The sequence below is a fragment of the Haplochromis burtoni genome, unplaced genomic scaffold (genome assembly GCF_018398535.1).
Source record: "Haplochromis burtoni strain Fernald_Lab_line unplaced genomic scaffold, NCSU_Asbu1 Contig_530, whole genome shotgun sequence".
Lineage (NCBI taxonomy): Eukaryota > Metazoa > Chordata > Actinopteri > Cichliformes > Cichlidae > Haplochromis > Haplochromis burtoni.
The window spans coordinates 200,885-220,129 of record NW_024582891.1 but is presented as its reverse complement, the minus strand read 5'-3'; the positions used below and the strand labels follow the sequence as shown (position 1 = coordinate 220,129).

At 38.8% G+C, this 19,245-nt stretch overlaps 3 protein-coding genes across 12 annotated transcripts in view; 2 read left to right on the top strand and 1 right to left on the bottom strand.

Moving 5' to 3' along the window:
• Positions 1–1,525: 1,525 nt before the first annotated feature.
• LOC102291006 (lymphatic vessel endothelial hyaluronic acid receptor 1) lies at positions 1,526–5,004 on the top strand. 2 transcript variants are annotated; one of them, XM_005947512.3, is made up of 6 exons: positions 1,526–1,682; positions 2,177–2,345; positions 2,788–2,927; positions 3,162–3,563; positions 3,705–3,783; positions 3,922–5,004. In XM_005947512.3, the coding sequence occupies exons 1-6, from the start codon at positions 1,598–1,600 to the stop codon at positions 4,130–4,132; spliced, it is 1,086 nt and encodes a 361-aa protein (XP_005947574.1). In that variant the 5' UTR covers positions 1,526–1,597; the 3' UTR covers positions 4,133–5,004. The 2 variants fall into 2 exon arrangements, with proteins under 2 accessions (XP_005947574.1, XP_005947575.1); XM_005947513.3 differs by having other exon boundaries at positions 1,541–1,682; positions 2,196–2,345.
• On the top strand, positions 4,957–10,737 carry cunh12orf29 (chromosome unknown C12orf29 homolog). Of its 2 annotated transcripts, none has more exons than XM_005947511.3 (7): positions 4,957–5,152; positions 8,607–8,724; positions 8,825–8,920; positions 9,235–9,351; positions 9,525–9,722; positions 9,890–10,059; positions 10,226–10,737. In XM_005947511.3, the coding sequence occupies exons 1-7, from the start codon at positions 5,063–5,065 to the stop codon at positions 10,394–10,396; spliced, it is 960 nt and encodes a 319-aa protein (XP_005947573.1). In that variant the 5' UTR covers positions 4,957–5,062; the 3' UTR covers positions 10,397–10,737. The 2 variants fall into 2 exon arrangements, with proteins under 2 accessions (XP_005947573.1, XP_005947572.1); XM_005947510.3 differs by having other exon boundaries at positions 9,223–9,351.
• A 1,268-nt stretch (positions 10,738–12,005) lies between these two features.
• cep290 (centrosomal protein 290) overlaps positions 12,006–19,245 on the bottom strand; it is a 39,074-nt gene continuing 31,834 nt past the window's right edge. For 5 of the 8 annotated variants that reach the window (XM_042214199.1, XM_042214200.1, XM_042214201.1 and 2 more), the window contains 12 exons: positions 19,065–19,220; positions 18,273–18,396; positions 17,023–17,796; positions 16,644–16,778; positions 15,744–15,830; positions 15,427–15,591; positions 15,198–15,320; positions 14,871–15,040; positions 14,406–14,547; positions 12,824–12,897; positions 12,628–12,722; positions 12,006–12,467 (listed from right to left, as the gene is read on the bottom strand). In XM_042214199.1, coding sequence (XP_042070133.1) covers positions 12,223–12,467; positions 12,628–12,722; positions 12,824–12,897; positions 14,406–14,547; positions 14,871–15,040; positions 15,198–15,320; positions 15,427–15,591; positions 15,744–15,830; positions 16,644–16,778; positions 17,023–17,796; positions 18,273–18,396; positions 19,065–19,220 — 2,290 coding nt within the window. In that variant the 3' untranslated portion in view covers positions 12,006–12,222. Of the gene's footprint in view, positions 12,468–12,581; positions 12,723–12,823; positions 12,898–14,405; positions 14,548–14,870; positions 15,041–15,197; positions 15,321–15,426; positions 15,592–15,743; positions 15,831–16,643; positions 16,779–17,022; positions 17,797–18,272; positions 18,397–19,064; positions 19,221–19,245 lie in introns of all 8 variants that reach the window. The other 3 variants (XM_042214205.1, XM_005947502.3, XM_042214204.1) reach the window with 2 other exon arrangements.

The following is a 19,245-nucleotide window of genomic DNA, read 5'->3' as shown; positions in this document are numbered from 1 at the left end:
TGATTAGATGTTCTCATCTAATCGTGAAAGTGTATTATTCAAGTGTTCATGATAAAAACCTGTGTGGATGTTTTTCTTGGGGTTTTTTGGTATTTACTAAGATAGAAACTAAACTGCAGTGAGGCGTTTCACATGATGCTCCAGGCTTAAGCATTTAGTGTGCCACTTCTTATTTTTATTATCCCAAATGATTTGATCCCAAAATTCTGTTATGTATTTTTTTGTCCACGTGGAATATACTATATAAATTACCTTGCAGAATACCATGAAGCTCTCTTGTTTATGTTACTATGCATTAACCACCAGGGAAAAAACTTACTGGTCACAAATCATAAATAACATGTGCTTCTACACATGTTTTTTGTCGCTTTGCTTTCCAGCTGTGCACCCTTCCTGAAGTTGAACATTTGTTTAAGCATCTTTTTCTTCTCAGTGTTTGCAAGTGTATATACAGTCCTCATAAAGGGACTCCTGCAGTTTGTCTCTATAATATAAAAGCCCTGTGTTAACTGTTGTCGTGGGTTGGTGCTGTATGAATAGATTAAAACTGGTTTATTTTTTCTATACTTTTTAAAATATACAACACTATATTTTTGTATACAGCACTTTTTAGTCCATTGATTGATAATTTTATTTTGAAAAAATTGTATAATATCAACATTATGTATGTATTTTGTAAGCTCTGTTAATGGAAAGGGGCTGGGGCTGATATAGTGCTACATGTTGAGTCGCTTTATGAAATGAAAAGATCAAACAAATGATTGGTCAATGCATAATCGATGTAGGACTTAAAACAATTAAAAAGTAAACAAGCACACAGCAGTTTAAACAATTGTAAATACATTTGCACCATTACTGTGAAAGACAGACTTAAATATACAAGTAGTTCAAAGATTATGTGCCATGAGTCGTGATTTTTTTTTCCTTTTTTGATCTTTGATAGGTGCCGTGAATGTGATGATTTGAAACATAATATAAACACAGAGGAAACTTGGTTATACGTATAAAATTGATTCCAATAGCAGACAGCAAGAGTGAGGACAGCAGAGGAAAAGTTGGGAGGAAATTCCTTTTCCTACAGCTTATGGAGTGCAAAAATACCTTCATCAGAGATGCTTACGAAGCAGAAAAGCTCAAACTCATACAAATAGTACAAAACAACATTTAAGAAGGCTTCTTTAACCATATCCACTTGTAAAGTTTGATTTTTTAAGAATGAATAAACTCTTCACCCAGTTGACAGTTTAGATTATTACATCCTTTTATTTGATTCTTTTATGAAACCCATATTCCTATATCTCTGCTTTGGAAATCATTAATATGTTATCACTAGTACAAGATTAGTGCTTTAAATGTCATATATGTCATGCATCTGCAATTTGATCACCCAAACAATAACGTTTAGAGAGTTACTGTGAAGGCCTTTCTCATGAGGATGCGTGTCCTATCTCCTAACAGGCCATAAAGCAGATTTGACCTTGTTTTTCCTGTTTCCTCTTCTCTTCCCTGTCACATTTGTTCTTGGGCTTCTCCCTCTGCTTCAGTTTATTTGATCCTCCACCCTCATCCACGTTGGGTATACTTTGTCATACAAGACATGGCAAGACTTTGTTGTTTGCCATCAGTATTACCTGTGATGTTTGCCCTGTTTTTACAAACCTGCGAATCCACTTTAAATAGAGGTAAGGTTTTTGTATGTTTATTTCTTCATTCACTTTTAGATTTAATCCTGGGATATCCCACAAGTCTAGCGTTTCAAATTCTAAAATTTCATAGTTGTTAAGAAGTTTAACTCGTGTTTTTGAAATGTCTTTTAAGACTGCCATCAGATTTTATTGTTAAGAAGACGAAGATGTTTGGCTCCTTCTGTGATATTAAACTTTAATATATTAGCAAAAGATTAAAAAAATGATTTTTTAAATGTTTTTCTGAGTATTCTTTGTCGCACACGGAGTGTGTGTGTGTGTGTGTGTGTGTGTGCGCTCATATTATGGTTTATTTCTTTGTAAAGTAGATGTACACACTGTGGTTACCTGTATATTGATATGTATACTTTACATCATAAGTAACAGATCATAAGGCTTTTCACAGGACAGTCAGTTCTTCTTTTACATCCATCCATCTTTTCAATGTAATTTATTTACAAAGAAAATTCGCTTTAAAATTTTTTTGTTAGTAATTTCTGAGAGTTACAGAGCCACTGGAGTCTTCCTGCTTATTGAAGGAGGAACCTACTACACCTTGAACTTCACAGCTGCCAGAGATGCCTGTCTTTCACTAAATGTCACCATGGCGACGGAATATCAGATATCAAAAGCAGTCACACATGGACTGGAAACGTGCAAGTAAGCAGAAAGCATTTAACTAGGGTTTAATACATGTTGACCCATATGCATTTTTCATATTAATAAATCATGCACAAAAACAGGCGACTAACTCGAATGCGTTTCCCAGTAATAACATAAAAATATTTTAGAAAACACAACTAACTTTCCCAAATACACAAGATCGATGTATTGCATAAGCACTTGGGTCCATATATATTTGGTTAGTGGCACTTTTTTTGGGGTAATTTCGCCTTCTTACACCATCACACTTTAAATTAAACCAAAGATTATTTAAATCAAGGAGTTTAACATTTGCATTCCCTGTTTAGAAATTACACACAATCCCTGATTTTCTGTGGCTCAAAACTAATTGGACAGACTGACCTAATTTTAACCATAATGATTGTTGTTTAATATGTGGATAAAAACCATTACTATATTACTGTGACTATTTTAACAGATATGGCTGGATAGCTGAACAGATTGCCGTCATCCCACGAATTTCCCCTAAACAAAACTGTGGCCAGGGCAATATCGGGGTAGTGTCATGGAAGACATCAGCAGATAAAAAGTTTGGCGTCTTCTGCTTCAATGCATCCGGTATTACTTATTTTCTTAGTTTATGAGACTAATATACGCCATAAACGTCAATTCATCCATCACAGATGTCAAATGCCTAATGCCAAGACCAAAGTGTCTGAGTGGCACATAACAATGTAATGACATGATCAGTGTGATTGTGACCCGCAAGTGGTTTTCATGTTGTGCCTAATTACTGCCTGTAATTACAGCCATCTGATCACTTAAATAGAACTGAACCATTGATTTTCTCAGCATTAACAGATTTGGAGACAACAGCCAGCCCACAATCCCCCACATCTCCAACTCCACTGACAACTCAAACCACACATTTGGTCACATCAACAACAAAGTCCATGTCCTCAACAAAAAAGTCAATAACAGGAAAATCTCAGCCGACACTTCAGCCCACACCCTCAACTTCAGCTTCTGATGTACTTGTCAAGACATCGCGGTCAGCAAGGATTTCTTCCTCTGCCACCCCTTCTTTTAAAACGTTCTCAACCCATATTCCTGTTTCCTTGCCTCCGATTACCACTCTGAACCCCCCTGGTACCACTTTTACCTTTTCTGCTTCCACTCATGCCTTCAGTTTCCCACCTTCCTCTGAGTCGGTGCTGCCACAGACTGAGAGCTCCACAAAACCATCTCTAGGAGGTATGTTCTGCAATATCTTTTTTCATTGTTTGATTTTGCTAACATCATTTCAGCAAAAAGAAACCCAAACATTTGGATAAATGATTTTAATCAAATTAACTTATTTACTTGTTTTCTTTTGTTGTTGTTTTTCTTTATCAGCTTTACATGTAACAGTTATTGTTCTTGGCATCATTCTTCTGCTCCTGACTGCAGCAAGTGCTATGTGGTACTTTCAAGTGTGAGTAATGTTTTCAGATGATCTGCACGGCTTAAAGCACTTAAGGAACAACTTTTGTTTCTTTGTTTGCAATAATGTGGTGTAATCCACGTATGTTGTCTTTTATTAAAAACACTTTTCTCTGTCTTTTTGGAAAAGGAATGTTTTCAGGTGCTTGTCTCACTGGCAGCAGATGGATAACATCGAGACAGAGATGTGGAATTTTACTGATAATGATATGAACCAACTCGGCCAGTATGGACCGCAAGGAGATGATGATGATGACGATGAAGAAGAATCAGACCACAAGTACTCCAGTGATATCACTCTGTGTGTGAGATCAGACATCAAAGCAAACTCTTCAGAGTAATATGACCATTTTGTGCAAGTTTTTGTAGACACAGCTGTGTTGTCTGATAAAAAACAAGATTAGAAGATCATTTACGTCATAAACTCTTCGGTTGATTGTTGTACTCATAAAAATCCTTTATACAGCCTGATGCAGGACTCTTCTGGCTACAGACAACTGACTCTGGCTCTATGTTTAGACTTGCTGTCATATACACATGAATGAAGGTGGAAGCCAACATATGCTTCGCTCCTAGTGGTGGAGAAAAAACAACACAAATATGTAACTGACACAGACCATATTGTAAAATAATATTGAAAATATACAATAATAATAGTGTGACCTATATTTCTGTATTACAGACAACCGATACTAACAAACAAGCTTTCAAAGTAATACTATTATTACTTTTATTATGAAAATAAATTGTGTTAATGTTATTTACAAGTGTCTTCTACCCCCAAACACATATACACACACATAGACATATGCATATCTAGATTTAGCACAAAAAGTCAGGTAATTTGTGTTTGGGCAAATATTTCTTTGTAACTTTGCATCTTGGCAATAAATACTGTTGCAAAGCCTGTTTATTTCCTCTTAAAGGGCGCCATTTAATTCCCAAAGAAATGCATGTGTGGATTGTGCAGCAGAGACGAGTATGAACAACTTACCAAATCTTCTCTGCCAATCGAGTAAAAGTACATTTATTTGCATTTATTTCACGTAAAATAGCAAAAAATATATACTTCCAAATACACATGGGTACATGTTGTTACCAACGCAGCAACATGGCGGCGGTAATGAGTCGTTTCGGTATTTACTCACCGACATAAAACCAGCGAAGAAGACGACAACTCCAGAGCCAAACCGTTGTTGATTTTTTTTTTTTTGCTTTGCTCATCCATGTTTGTAAACGTTAAGTTACAGCTTTGGTAGAAAGCACACGAAATGAGACGCCTGGGTTCCGTACAGCAGAAGATACCGTGTGTGTTTCTGACAGACGTGATGGAAGAACAGTCCAGAAAACGCGACTGTCAGGTGAATGCATCTGCAGACACATTATCAGGCGCAGTAGGTTTATTATGGGTATCTCTTGCTGCTACAGTTGTTAGCACGGAGAAGCACCCGTCGTGAACAAGTTCTTAGTCGTGTCTTTTTTATCTTTTACTGGAAATGAAATGTAAGCAGAGTAAATGTCTGAGCCAGAGCAGGGGGAGGTGGCTAACTGTTGTCCTTTCGCCTGTAGCACGAGGACACACCTCAGGTCTTCCTCGGCAGAGGACCACACTGATTTGCATAATGTAGACAACAGGTTGAACAAATTAACTGACACATGGTCGTCGTGACAAATAGTTGTGCAGCTGGTTTCAACAGCAGAGAAATTTCTGTCTGATTTATTTATTTATTTATTGTAAATGTGGTGCAATCTGGCATCAAACAGTTATTTGCTGTGCCAACTTTCCAGTTTTTAACAGTGAGTCGAGTAGAGCCAGTGCTGTGTGATGAATAGAGTAGAGCAAATACCTGCATGGCTGAATGAAGGGTTTTTCCTACTTACTCAAGCTTTACCAAAGCACCAAAATCTTCTTTGTCAGGTAACACACAGACATATGCAGACCACTCTTGCAGGCTTAGTCACTGCAAGTCTGGAAAAAACAAACAAACAAACTCTGGAATGAAGAAAATTTTGGCCGGGCTACTTGAAAGCAGAAGAACGTGCCAGTTAAAAGACTTATGGACATTTCAGCTCTATCGTTAAGGGCATGGAAGAACCTGACATTAAATTAATGTTTCATAACATGTAAGACTGAGAGCATCTTTACATAATTCAAATGTAGGCTAAACCTAACTGCAAGTTTCATATAAGGAAGTGCAAATAGATGGCCTGTTTCAGGATTGTAGTCAGTGAGACTTGTAGAACATTAAAACCCTACAGGAAAAAAATCAATGAATAAAGTTGTTTCTGAGAATTGATATTAATTACTGATGCTCATTACCGAAAGACTTTAGACACAGTTACTATTCACTCACTGAGCTCTGAGGGATCTTGTAGAGGCATTACTATCTGATGTTAATATACACAGCTCAAAGGAGAGATCTGCAGGTGTCAGGATAGAACTACATATAACAGGAAAAGTCTGTTTTCACACATTAGCTGTTTACCCTTAAGTTAAATCGTTGCAAAGAATTATTTCAGTCATTTTCCTAGATAATCAGTAACTTAATACTATCATTTTCTTTATTCATTTTTTAGCGGTTGTTTAGTTTTTCTTTTAGAACCCTACCACAGGGGGGCCACAAGCCGATGTAGTGCTAGTGCCGTTCTCAACCCAGCAGAAATGGGGAGGGTTGTGTCAGGAAGGGCATCTGGTGTAAATCAACCATGTGAATCATCAAGAATGAGATTTCCATAGCAGATCAGTTGAGGCCTGGGTTAAGAACGACCGCCTACGGTGCTGTTGGCCAACAGGGTGTGGATGGAAGTTGTGCTGCTGCTGGCCAAAGAGGAAAGTTGGAAGGCATGTTCGAAGACAGAGAGAAGGATGGAGCCAGGGAAGAAAAGGGGACGGCCAGAGTGAAGAAGGCCATGCAGAGGATTTATGTGGTAGAGGAGGATGCTTGAAATGGAGGCAGAAGATGAAAAAGTGTTGTTAGTGTCTTTTAGGATGCTAGCTGGCCCCCCAGATTTTTCTCCACAGCGATACATCAAACAACATCCATCCATAGGTCTCCAGCCTGTCCAAGGCCCAAACAACATAGAAATGACTTGATTTGTTCAGAATGGTTACCCTATTGATGGAACAGAAATATAATTACCACCATATTACTTTATGGCTGTGTTTACCATCCTTTTGGAGCTACGGCACATATTTCACATTAGAAAAATCACATGGCACACCACCAAACAAAAATGTCACAAAAAGCATATTGATCATTTTTCCTGTGCACCAGGTACAGCAGAACCACTACTCATGCTAGAGCCTTCATCTGGGTCAGATTGGCTACTTTTTCTTTTCAGATATTTATCTATTGCTATGATGTGCTGCGTCGTCTCACAGCATGACTTTTTAATTTCTTCTTCATCATCTTCTGTTTTCCCGGCAGTTGGCAACCTATTTAATTAAAGCAGGTAGCTGTACTGCTCTCTAGTGGAAGAGATTGTAATTGTTCTGCCCGTTACTCACGCCGGTCCTCAACCTTTTTTGCGCCACGGACCGGTTTAATGTCAGACAATATTTTCATGGAGCGGCCTTTAAGGTGTCTCAGATAAACACAGCAAAATAAAATGAAACAACCAAGACAAAAACAATGATATTTTGTAATCATAATAATAAACGCAAATTCATTGTGTAATTGTGTAACTTTATTAGCAGCGTCCTCGTGAAATACGCCAGCAACATTGAGAGTAACATCCTCCTCTCTGCCCCTTAATGCTCTCTGGTCACTATGGTAACGTGTAAATGTTTCTTTCAAAATAAGACACACAACTACAACACGGGAAAAGACCCAGGATAACCGAGTTAACGATAAAACCCCGGAAAACCATAAATTTCACACCCAAGCCTCAACATGCCATATCCACTTATCCACTTGATATAAGGCTAACTGGCAAACTGTAATGTTTTTCAAATTTTTTTCCCCTCTCTGATTTTTAAATGCATGTGCCTTAAAACCACCAGGTGCAAGAGTTCCCTGCAGAGCCTGGGATTAAAGTTTGTGGCTCTTGGAGGCCTGTTTCCTTTGCACAGGTTTTCTCTGAATTAGCTGGAGCAACCTGGAGCAACCAGCTAATTCATGTCATATGTGCCGTGAGCACATTGGCATTCGTTCAAACTCTACACCACTTGAAGATAATTTTGCTTTCAGTGGAGTGATAGATTTCAAATAAGTGTTTTTGAATCATTTGCCAAACTGATATACTTCATCCATCCATCTAGAGCTGTAGAGAACGCTTTAATCTTGGCATAATGATGACACTTTATACTGATGATCATGAGCCTCATATCACTGGCACCTCATTTGTATCTCCTTAATGTTATGTTTTTATGTTGTGATAAATGTAGTCTTGTAGTCATGTGTGTTTTTTGAAAATAGCCAGAAACTGAAACGTCATTTGTTTGAATCAGCACCTGTTAATAGATATATAGGATATATACTTTAAGAGAATCGCTTTTCATGGGATTCACTTATATTTCATGTAATTGATTCCCTGGTTGCTAAAACTTTGCAGTCATGAAATTATTCTCAAATTGCATTAGATGAATTGTGCAGCTGATTCAGTGTCAGTACAGTCATGTAGTCTGTTGTTGGTTCTTTAATCAAGCCCAAACTTATAATTGAAAAGTGGTGGTTTATAATGTGGGGCTTCTGTTTGATGCTATATAATATGTAGATAACTGATTTATGCATTCATGGTACCGTTACTAATGTTGGGTATAGTCACTTTCATTTATATCTTGCACTGATCAAACATGGTTTTGCTTCTCTTTAGCAATTTCAGGTTGTTGCCACAGAAAATGTGAACCCTGTTGCTCTGCAGGCTAACATACATAGTGCGCTTGCCACTGAAAAACTTGATGGCACCTGTTGCTATGTTACAGTTTATAAAGGTGAGAAGATCTCAGAATAACACTGATCATTTCCTAGTCAGCATCTACAAACTGCTACTACTTTGTAGTTTTCTAAGTGGAATTGATCTGTTTTCTTCAGGGCAGCCTTACCTGTGGGCTCGACTTGACAGAAGACCAAACAAACAAACAGAGAAGAGGTTTAAAAAGTACCAACATTCTCACAAAAGTTGTAAAGGTAGATTAACTTTGTCAAAAACAGTTCCCCCAAGATTTTTGAACACGTTTTCTTTTTGGTAATATTGCTTCTACACATCACCACAGTGGGTTTTTAGTGACTGAAGCAGATTCTGAGCCTCAATTCAAAGGGTTTAATAACAGTATTACTTAAAAATCCACTGTATTGGTATACACAAGCATAATTACCAGAAACCTATGGGGCTAATTGTGATAATATTGAGTGTGGACCAAAAAAGAAAAGGCCTGGAAAATGTTAATACATAACACATTTAGCAGTGGGGAAGGGTTTTATTTTTCCAGGCTTTCTTTCAGGTTTCACGTGGAACATAGAGGAAGATTTTAAACCGGTGCCAGAAACATGGATCCCAGCTCATGGAGTCAAACATCACAGCGGCCGTCCAGTGCCCGATGAACATGGACATATTCCAGGTTCTTAGTTCTCATTTTAGTACGTGTGCAGTGAATTCACCTATGTCTATGTAAAAGAGTTTATGTAGAAAAATGGGGGTAAGTGTCAAAGTGATGATAAGCAGCAAGTATCGTCCTTCACATGGAAACCATCAGCATGACGAGTACTTTTCTTTGTTGTTATAAATATGTAGGCTGGGTTCCAGTGGAGAGAGACAACAAGCAGTACTGCTGGCACTCCTCTGTGGTGGATTACAACGTTGGGCTTGCTCTTGTTCTCAGGCCTCGACGTGACAACGAAGACATGTTAGAAATCACATCAGTCCCATTAGCTGAGCTCCAGGAACAAACACTGGAGCTTATTGGAACCAATGTCAATGGAAACCCCTATGGTAATAGAAACTACATTCATTTTTTTTTATATATAAGCTGTGGTTAGGAATTAGGAATTAATTATGTTGTTATGTTAATAAATGATTAAGATTAATTAACTTCATTGGGTGATTGATTTAAAAGAAAAACTGAAGTAAACCAAGGTTCATTAATATTGTACAAACAGGGCTGGGCAGCAAAAAACAGCCTGTCCACTGCCTGGTTACACATGGGAGTGTCCCAATCAGAAACCCACCACCTGTGGACTTCCAGCAGCTGTGCTCCTGGTTTCATGAGAATCCAGACGGTCGAGTTGAGGGCATAGTCTGGCACTGCAGTGACGGCACTCTCATCAAGGTGGGATAATATATATATATATATTATTCAGTACATAAAATATATTTAAGTATCTGTATTAAAAGACTGAGCTGCCATAAGCAGTTTACAGGGAGCAATGCTGTCATGCTTCAGTGTTCTAAATAGTGTGAAATCAGGCACCAAGCTCTTCTGTGTGTGTTGTTAGGTCCATCGTCATCACCTGGGACTGAAGTGGCCAGAAGCGAACACTTGCCTTGGTAACAAGCCGACGGCCATCCGTGTTGACGCTTATGGCAGCACGGAGTTGTTTACATCGTTTGTAGCACTAAATGGACACTGCTTCAGCCGGCTTCAGGACATTCACTTTGAGCTATAAGTCCATGCGGTCTTGTGAGGATCTGCCGCTTCGCTGATAGATCCCTGATATTTCATCTGTAATTCCATGCGAGTGATTTACAATCCTATACTCATATAGATTAATTTATTCCACAGAAACCAGTTAAGAACTGCTGCTTTTTGAATTCATGAAAGTCTTAAGAGTAGCTTACAGTGAGTGAGCTGTTAGTGGAAGAAATAAGGAGAAAACTGACTGCCAAAGTTTAACGTTTGGCACCCAAAAGAAACGGTGGAGTGAATCAAAACTTAAGATGGTTTTTGCAGAGATGTGTACTGCTTTAATGTAAAAATAACTGACCAACTTGGCTTTTTTTTTTTTTTTTGGGATACAGTATATATAAAGTTATTAAAGGGAACCCCGGCTATTAAGACATGTTTGCGCTAAAATATGTACTGTGCTTTCAATAACACATGTGGTATTAAAATACGCCAAATGTTTTCCTTTTAAGCACATTTTATATAAAACTGATTTACCAGTAGGCCGCCATTGTTATTTACTTCTCAATGTACTCTGGGTAGTGACGTCACACGATTGCACCGCATTGAGTTCACAGCAGCGCACTGGAACTGGCTTCAGTTCAACGTTTCCAGTTTGAACCAGAACAATCCGAGAGAGAGAATGAAAATAGTCAACCAGCACTTATTTTAGATGAAGATGAAAACAATCCGTCACACGAGGACGCGAGAGTGAGGGAAAACTACTGGTGTCTGTGCGGTTACTGCTTGCCCGTGCCAATCGTAATTTCACTGTATAATAAAAATTTGAATTCTATTAATGTTTTTATCATGCGGTTATGCGATGCCATGGATAGCTGCTGCCATAAAACTGAGCTCTTTACAACAAACGCTCTCAGTAGCCGCACAGACACCAGTAATATGTCTGTGAAGGTTCTCAGTCATCCAGGTCATCGTAGTCTAAGGAGCTTGGAAAGAAAAGCGTCTGGACTTCTTTAAGTTGCTTGAAGACGTTTCACCTCTCATCCGAGAAGCTTCTTCAGTTCTAAGGGTCAAATGGTGGAGAGTTTATATCCCAGTGGGACTCTCCACCATTTGACCTTAGAACTGAAGAAGCTTCTCGGATGAGAGGTGAAACGTCTTCAAGCAACTTAAAGAAGTCCAGACGCTTTTCTTTGCAAGCAGTCCTTGACAGACACCAGTAGTTTTCCCTCACTCTCGCGTCCTCGTGTGACGGATTGTTTTCATCTTCATCTAAAATAAGTGCTGGTTGACTATTTTCATTCTCTCTCTCTCGGATTGTTCTGGTTCAAACTGGAAACGTTGAACTGAAGCCAGTTCCAGTGCGCTGCTAGTGAACTCAATGCGGTGCAATCGTGTGACGTCACTACCCAGAGTACATTGAGAAGTAAATAACAATGGCGGCCTACTGGTAAATCAGTTTTATATAAAATGTGCTTAAAAGGAAAACATTTGGCATATTTTAATACCACATGTTATTGAAAGCACAGTGCATATTTTAGCGCAAACATGTCTTAATAGCCGGGGTTCCCTTTAAAAATGACCACTTTATATATACTGTATCCCAAAACTCATCTGTTGCTAAGTGAAGAATGAATGAATAAATATTAACATTTTATTCAACAATTTTTTATTTGACAGAATACAAAAGTGACTTACAGTACACAGAAAAAAACTTTCATGTTACGTACAAATTTACAGTCTCACACCAATAAGTTAGTATTCACATATTAACACAAAAATATTGTGTCATTTCATTGTTAAAAGGAAACTCCTTCCTCAAAATTTCCAAGGAATGTGACTGTAAAAGCATGACTTACATACCACACATTAAGTGATAGACACACTGGGCACTTCTGCCTTTACCCCAAATTGTTGACACACTTTTTTCAGCTGCTCCTCCAACAGAACATTTTTCTTCACCTCTAAGTTGTAGTTATATTTCAGGTCTTCGATTTCATCAAAAAATGCTGGGTCAAAGTTCTCCAGTTCTTTTTTCAGCTTCGTGACCTCAGCTTGAAGTTTGGTTTTTTCAGTTTCGGCTGCCTGCAGAAGTTTTTTGAGTTTCCCATAATCTATGGACACAAGAAGAGAAACCATCATGATTCTTCCTTAGACAGTACTGTACCTCATACCTATCAAGGTGTTTGTTAAGACGGCACATATATAAAAAAAAACAAAGTCCCAACCTCCCTCAGATTCACGCTGACAAAACAGTGTAGCTGGAAGACTCGCCTAGTTTAGATGTCGTCTCGCCGTATCGTTCACTGTATTCTTGCATCCTTCGTTTCATTTCTTCATTCTCTTTTCCCAGCTGAGTGCTGGCCAGTCTTCACATACATGACATGTAGAGTTTAGTCAAAAGCAAAATGTAAAGTTGAATGTTTCAGACAAAGGAAAAAACATTTTTTTCATGCGAAGTTTAACGTACCGGATTTCCTGGAAGGCCTTGCTGCTTCCTGCATCACCTTTTCCAGCAGCAGGAAAGGTTTTTAACACGTCAGCCTAAGAATGACAAACTGATAGTATCAATCAAATACAGCACCTAAAAAGACAAAACATTTTGTCACAGACATAACCGTGTTACATCATAGATTTTGTCATCTCTTTTTTCCACAGAAAAAAGAACGATAACTACTAAAAACTAAAGCTTCTCTTGAAAACACGACAAAATGTCCACAGAAAATGTCAAGGAAAATAAGACTTGTTATGAACTGTGGAGCAACTCTAAAAACACAAACTTTTACACTTTATATTTTATTTCACTGAATCAACTTTAGATTTCATGTACTATAATCTTATGACATGAAGTCGAATAAAACTAAAAGAATTTATTAAAACTAAATGATGCTTTTGTCAAAATACGACTAAAACTAAAAAAAAAATAATAATAATTTGCTGTTCAAATTAACTTAACCCTCTACTGCATAGCGTTGCCCTGAGGCAACAAACCACATTTTCATCCTTTACACTGGCCCTTCAAATAATGCTACCAGGCACATCTCTTTCCAGGCAGTTAGCCCAATTTTTTTCAGGTAATATAATGCATTTGCATATGTGTGTAGAGATGTGTTTGTGTGCATTTATATGATCATAGTCAATGTTTTTTACTTCACAATCTACTCATAATTACAGGACATGGATGTAAATACCTTTTATGGAAGGAAACCAAGGGAATGTGCACTTTCTGTCCTCAGAAAGTGAGGACAGTGAGCTTTCAGGGAGTGACAGTGAAGTAGAGTGGATGCCTGAATGAGGTTTGAGGGACACTTAGGAGCTCAGGGGTCAGTTGGTAAAGTAACTGTGTCTGTGTGTTAGTGTGTGTGGTCGTGTATTATTTATTGTTGTGGGGACACAAATTTGTTTACACACTCACATTGTGAGGTCTCGCCTACTTTATGGGGACAAATTGCAAGGTAAATCATTATATTTTAGGGTGAAGGCTTGAGTCAGGGTTAGGGTAAAGTTCAGGCAGGGACTTGTGATGGTTAGGGTCAGGATAAGTCTCCAGGAAATTAATGTAAGTTAATTTAAGGTCCCCAAAAGTGATGGAGAAACAACATGTGTGTGTGCGCACATGCGTGCATGGGGTTAGGGTCAAATGTTGGATGTATTTTGGTGTTTTATTGTTCTGTGAAATGTTTACATAGTTTATTTGTTGTTTATTTATTTGTTCATCCTTGTTGTACTAATGCAACTTATTATAGAATAACTTGGCGTTTTACTACCCTTGTCGCACAGTGTTGCCTTGAAGCAACAAACCAATATCTGTTTGGGGGGGGGCAAGGTGTCAAATTTTATGATTGATATATTAGTAGGGACCCTAAAGCTCCCCAAAAATTAAAAAGTCATGCAGTAGAGGGATAAGATGCTGGATTAAAAACAGCCTGGGTAATAACAAGAAGTTTGAAAAATGGACATTTTTGGTCAGTATCTGCTTACCAAAGATTGTCATGACTTCTAGATTCAGCACTATCTTAAATAACAGGAACACATTTTAAAGTTTTTGCCACCTGATCCTCGAGTTGTCGTATTGTTATCTGAGCTCTCTCCTCCCGCTCTGTCATCTCTTTCAGCTGTTGTTTGAGTTCAGACAGTCGGATGTTCTTTTGGGAGAGTTCCTTCTCCAGCTCCTTCATCTTGTTCTCAAACATCCTGCACAAATAGAAGTCAAATGACCATCAGATCTCAAATTGTGTCCAAAGTAAATAAACATGCTGTTTGTTAATATTGTCTTATTAAAGCTTGAGCATGAGACTGACGTAAATGAGCAGCCTTTATTACCAAAGAGTTTGCATAATGTTGACTAAGCCTGTTAGCGACAGTCTATTTCGCAGCATACCAGAGTTTGAATCCCATGGGCATGATAATGATTGTGCATTTAAGTCACACGCTGCTGATTTAACCTGCTGCACAACCCTAAAGCTTACAAATTACTTTTAAGTGCCCTTTTCTGGAAGACTATTGGTTTTGTTGACCTGGTTACCACAGATGACTTCATGGTCTTAGTGTCCACCCCCTCTGTGATGGGCCTGGACAGAGCTTCCCTCAGTCTTTGCTTGATGTCTTCCAGCTCTGCCTCAAGCTTCTCATTTGTCACTTCTAGTGTCATCTTGGTCACTCTCAGCCTCTCTGCAGCCTCCATTTCCTTTTACAGTGACACACATTTTCAAGCATAGCCAAGAGACAAAAACAAGCATTTAGACTTTTTTGATTGTGTTTTTTTTTTTTTTTTTGGAATAATTAATTCTGCCCCAACCCAACTTCATTAAAATGAACTTATAATAAGTCATAGAAGACGTTACCCTTTTAATCTCCTTTCGAAGACGTTCATTTTCAATCACTATTTTCTCCAGTCCTTTGGTTTTGGATTCAAGTTTGGAATTCAGCTCAGTTTCAGCCTCACGCTTCAGTGTTTCAAAGTCGGCCTGGAAAACAGCGCTTACTGTAAGCTGCAGTCACGGAACAGAGATGCTAAATAAACCTTCCCAAAATAACGTTTGTGATGTGTAAGGTGAGACAGGCGTTGGCAACCTTTAGCTTAATATTTTCTTTCTCCAGGGCAGTGACTTTGTCTTGATTCACAGTGGCGCTGGATTTCTTCAGTGCTTCATTTTCCCGCTGCACCCTCTCCACCACCTTCTTCATCAATCCAATCGTCTTCTCGAGCTCAGGCACCGTTTTACCACTGTGACCACCCTGATGAGGATCACAGAATAAATCACGTATTAGATCAGAACTAGTTCATTTTTTTGTAAACTGTGTTTCAAGGTGATTCTGTTTTAATTCCTATGTACAGATTTATTTTCAATTGTTTTAAAGATCGTGTAGGCAAAGAAAAAAAAACATACTCCACGTATATGAGCCAGCTTTTTTTCTGCCTCTGTCTTTTCCTTTTTCAGTGCGTTGCATATCTCCTTAAGGTCCGCAACTTGATTCTGTAGGGAGCAAAAAAACAAAATACCTTTGGCAAAAAAAACCCAAAAAACTACTTCCAGTGTTTCCAAATCAAAGTATTAATTCAATAGATTTGCTCCATTCTTTTAAACCTCTTAATGTGGTGCTGAAAGAAAAAATGATGCTACAGATGAAATCACTTTTTATTAAAGCAAACTTTCATACTTTTTATGTATTTTTGTAAATGGTCTATTATTAAAGCAATTAAGGCAAATGCGTTTAATGAAGAGGTAAACTCTCCAGGTGCCATCAATAGTCTTCTTCCACGGGGCGATCGTGGCTCAAGAGTTGGGAGTTTGCCTTGTAATCGGAAGGTTGCCGGTTCGAGCCCCGGCTCGGACAGTCTCGGTCGTTGTGTCCTTGGGCAAGACACTTCACCCGTTGCCTACTGGTGGTGGTCAGAGGGCCCGGTGGCGCCAGTGTCCGGCAGCCTCGCCTCTGTCAGTGCGCCCCAGGGTGGCTGTGGCTACAATGTAGCTTGCCATCACCAGTGTGTGAATGTGTGTGTGGATGGGTGGATGACTGGATATGTAAAGCGCTTTGGGGTCCTTAGGGACTAGTAAAAGCGCTATATAAATACAGGCCATTTACCATTCTTTATATTTTAAAATTATAGTTCTCACACAGGAAATGTTTCCAGTCAGAGCTTTCTGCCAAACTGGCTCTCCCAGATCTGCAGCTTGTAACATTTATTAAAATATATATATATATTATGGATGTATGTATGTTTTCATATATCCATAGCGCTCGTGTTGAACTGATCAGCTACCTCAGTCTAATTGGGTAATGTCTACCTTGAGCCTCGGCAGGTCTTTGTTGGTCTGCTCCAGCTGAAAGCGCAGCTCCAGGTTCTCAGAGGCCAGCTTGAGGTTTTCTTTTTGGCGGTCCTGCTCTCTCTCTGATGGAGTATTGGTGCCTCGTCCTGAAGTCTAGAGGACAGCAAGAGCACAGAGTGAGCCAGGTGGAAATAAAGGTTATCAAATTAAACTGAAACAAAATATTGCAAAGGGAGTGCAGAAATCACTGGGAACATCGAGCCCATGATCGACGGTGTGAGGGAAAGAAACAACTGCACACTAAAAAGCAAGCCATGGCCTAATCTTTGCTCTTCCATGTCTAATGCTATCACAGCACTACCACTCCAGCAGGGTGACCACAGAAGCCTTCAGATACCTTTCGACAGCTCACAGATTTGCCTTCACGTTTTTGTACTTCATGATCCATCTTGTTCCTGATGAAGTGTTTGGTATGAATAGAGCTGGGGTCCTCATCTTCATGTAATGGATTTTCCACAGTTGCATTCTTTGTTGTTTCATCTTTCTGTGTAACCCATTCGTCCACCTGCTGTGACTTCTCTGATGCGATTCCCACATCATAATCATTATCATCTGTATTTTGATAGTCTTGGTCGCCAACAGCCTCTTTATTTGGCGCTTCACTCATTTCATCATCTGTAACTGCCTCTGCTGGAGGAGGTGATATAACCGATCCTGGTCTTCCTGACAGTTCATCAGGCTCGCTTGCCTTTGTGGCCTGTTCTTCTTCCTTGTCTTCAGGTGTATGAACTTTAGAGCCACAATGAATTTCTTCTGTGCCTTCTAAATTGTCACCTTCGCTTTGTTTCTCATCATCTTCAGCATTATCAGTTCTAAGATCTACTTCTCTGGTCACATCTGGTTCGAGATAGCCTGGAGCTTCAGAGCTTGGTTGCGCTTGTTTACTGTGAACATCATCTGCTTCTGCACAGCTGGTCTGGGTTTCTCTGTTCACCCAAGGCTGCTTTGGCTCCCTCTGTTGGTCAAAGGTATCTTCAGCAGTTTCAGTGCTAAGAAGGCTTCTGCAGGATTCGACAGGACAGGAACCTACATGCTCTTCACATGACCCATTGTCCACATCAAAAGTAGCAGAACGAATCTCTCTTAGAGTCTGAGAAGAGATGCTTTTTCCCTTCGTGGACAAACACAGTTAAATGAAAGACGTGTATTAAGAAAACTGGACGTAAAAAAGGGTGAATGCAGAAATGAAATTAATTTTAACAAACCGCCCTTTCATTATGTTATTTCTGAAAAGTAACAGGCAAACCTCTTCTGCTTCTGCTTAAGGTCCATACTCATAAATAAGAGTAAAAAAAATCTTCCAATTAGAGCTGCCAATGACAATAACATATAAACAGATGTTTACTTGTACACCAATGCCCTTATGAATAGCGACCAAAGAAATTAATTGACAAAATAATGGCCTTAACATTAAATCCCATGTTCTGTGTGGCCAACAAACGCAAAGTTAAGAATAATGAATTTAAAATGACATAAAATGAGTAAAACCAACAAATTTCCATATTCCAAAGTTGGAAGCTGCCCTTTCGCTTGATGAAATTCTTACATTATCTTATTTGTTGATCTCAGAGTCAAATAAATACTTACAGAAGGTCTTGATGGAGATTCTTTGATAACCTGGCTCTCTAAGGAACGGAGTCTCTCCTCCAGGAAGCGGTTTCTCAGCATCATATCCTCAATGGCACCGTCACGCGGTAAAGCCTGTTGCTGTCTGTACATCGAGTAAGAAAACAAAAGCCTCAGTTTGGACTATGTAAAGCTGCTCTATCAGACAGAATCTACAATTACCAACAGTTTACAAGCACTGAAACGTATAGTTGTACAGGCAAAAGCAAGGACATCAGTGCTCGAGTGGCATCATCTTTATGTATCCATGCACACATGAACTTGATTTAGGTTTGCCATATTAATCCTGGATATTTCTTAATTAAAAGAGTGTATTTGTGGTTAACTTTACGACATCCAGCTGCATAGTCTTGAAATCTGAATATGATTAGTGTAAGCATGTTTTTTCATAACTAATCCACTGGTGTTTTGGTCAATCTTTACAGTGTATGTTTGTAATTAGTTTTATTATATTATTATGTTTATTACTGCATATTTATTACTAAAAGAATTCATTGTGAGTTTTAATTCTCCAATTAGTTCATGTGTACTGCCTCTTTTGTGTATATGTAATTTAACGGCACACTACAGATAATATTGAATTTTGTGTATGTGATTCAGATTCTTTTATTGTTTCGTAAAGTTATCATGTTCCAAGAACGGCCTCCTCTCCATCAAGAAGAGAAAGAGACGAAGACGAAGCCTAGAAAACTATAAACATGCCCGCATAAATGCAATCTACACGTTAGGACATTTGAACAGCCTGACAGATACTTTATAGTGAGAATCTCTGTCTCCAGGTCTGAATTCCTCTTCTTCAGCTCCTCCATCTCCTTCTCCATCTCAGTGGATCGCACGCCCACCACCTGATCAGCAGTGACCCCTCGAGCCTTCAGCTTTTTCTGCAGTGCACTCTTCTCTTGTTCCAGCCTATAAACGCAAAAAGACACAAGAA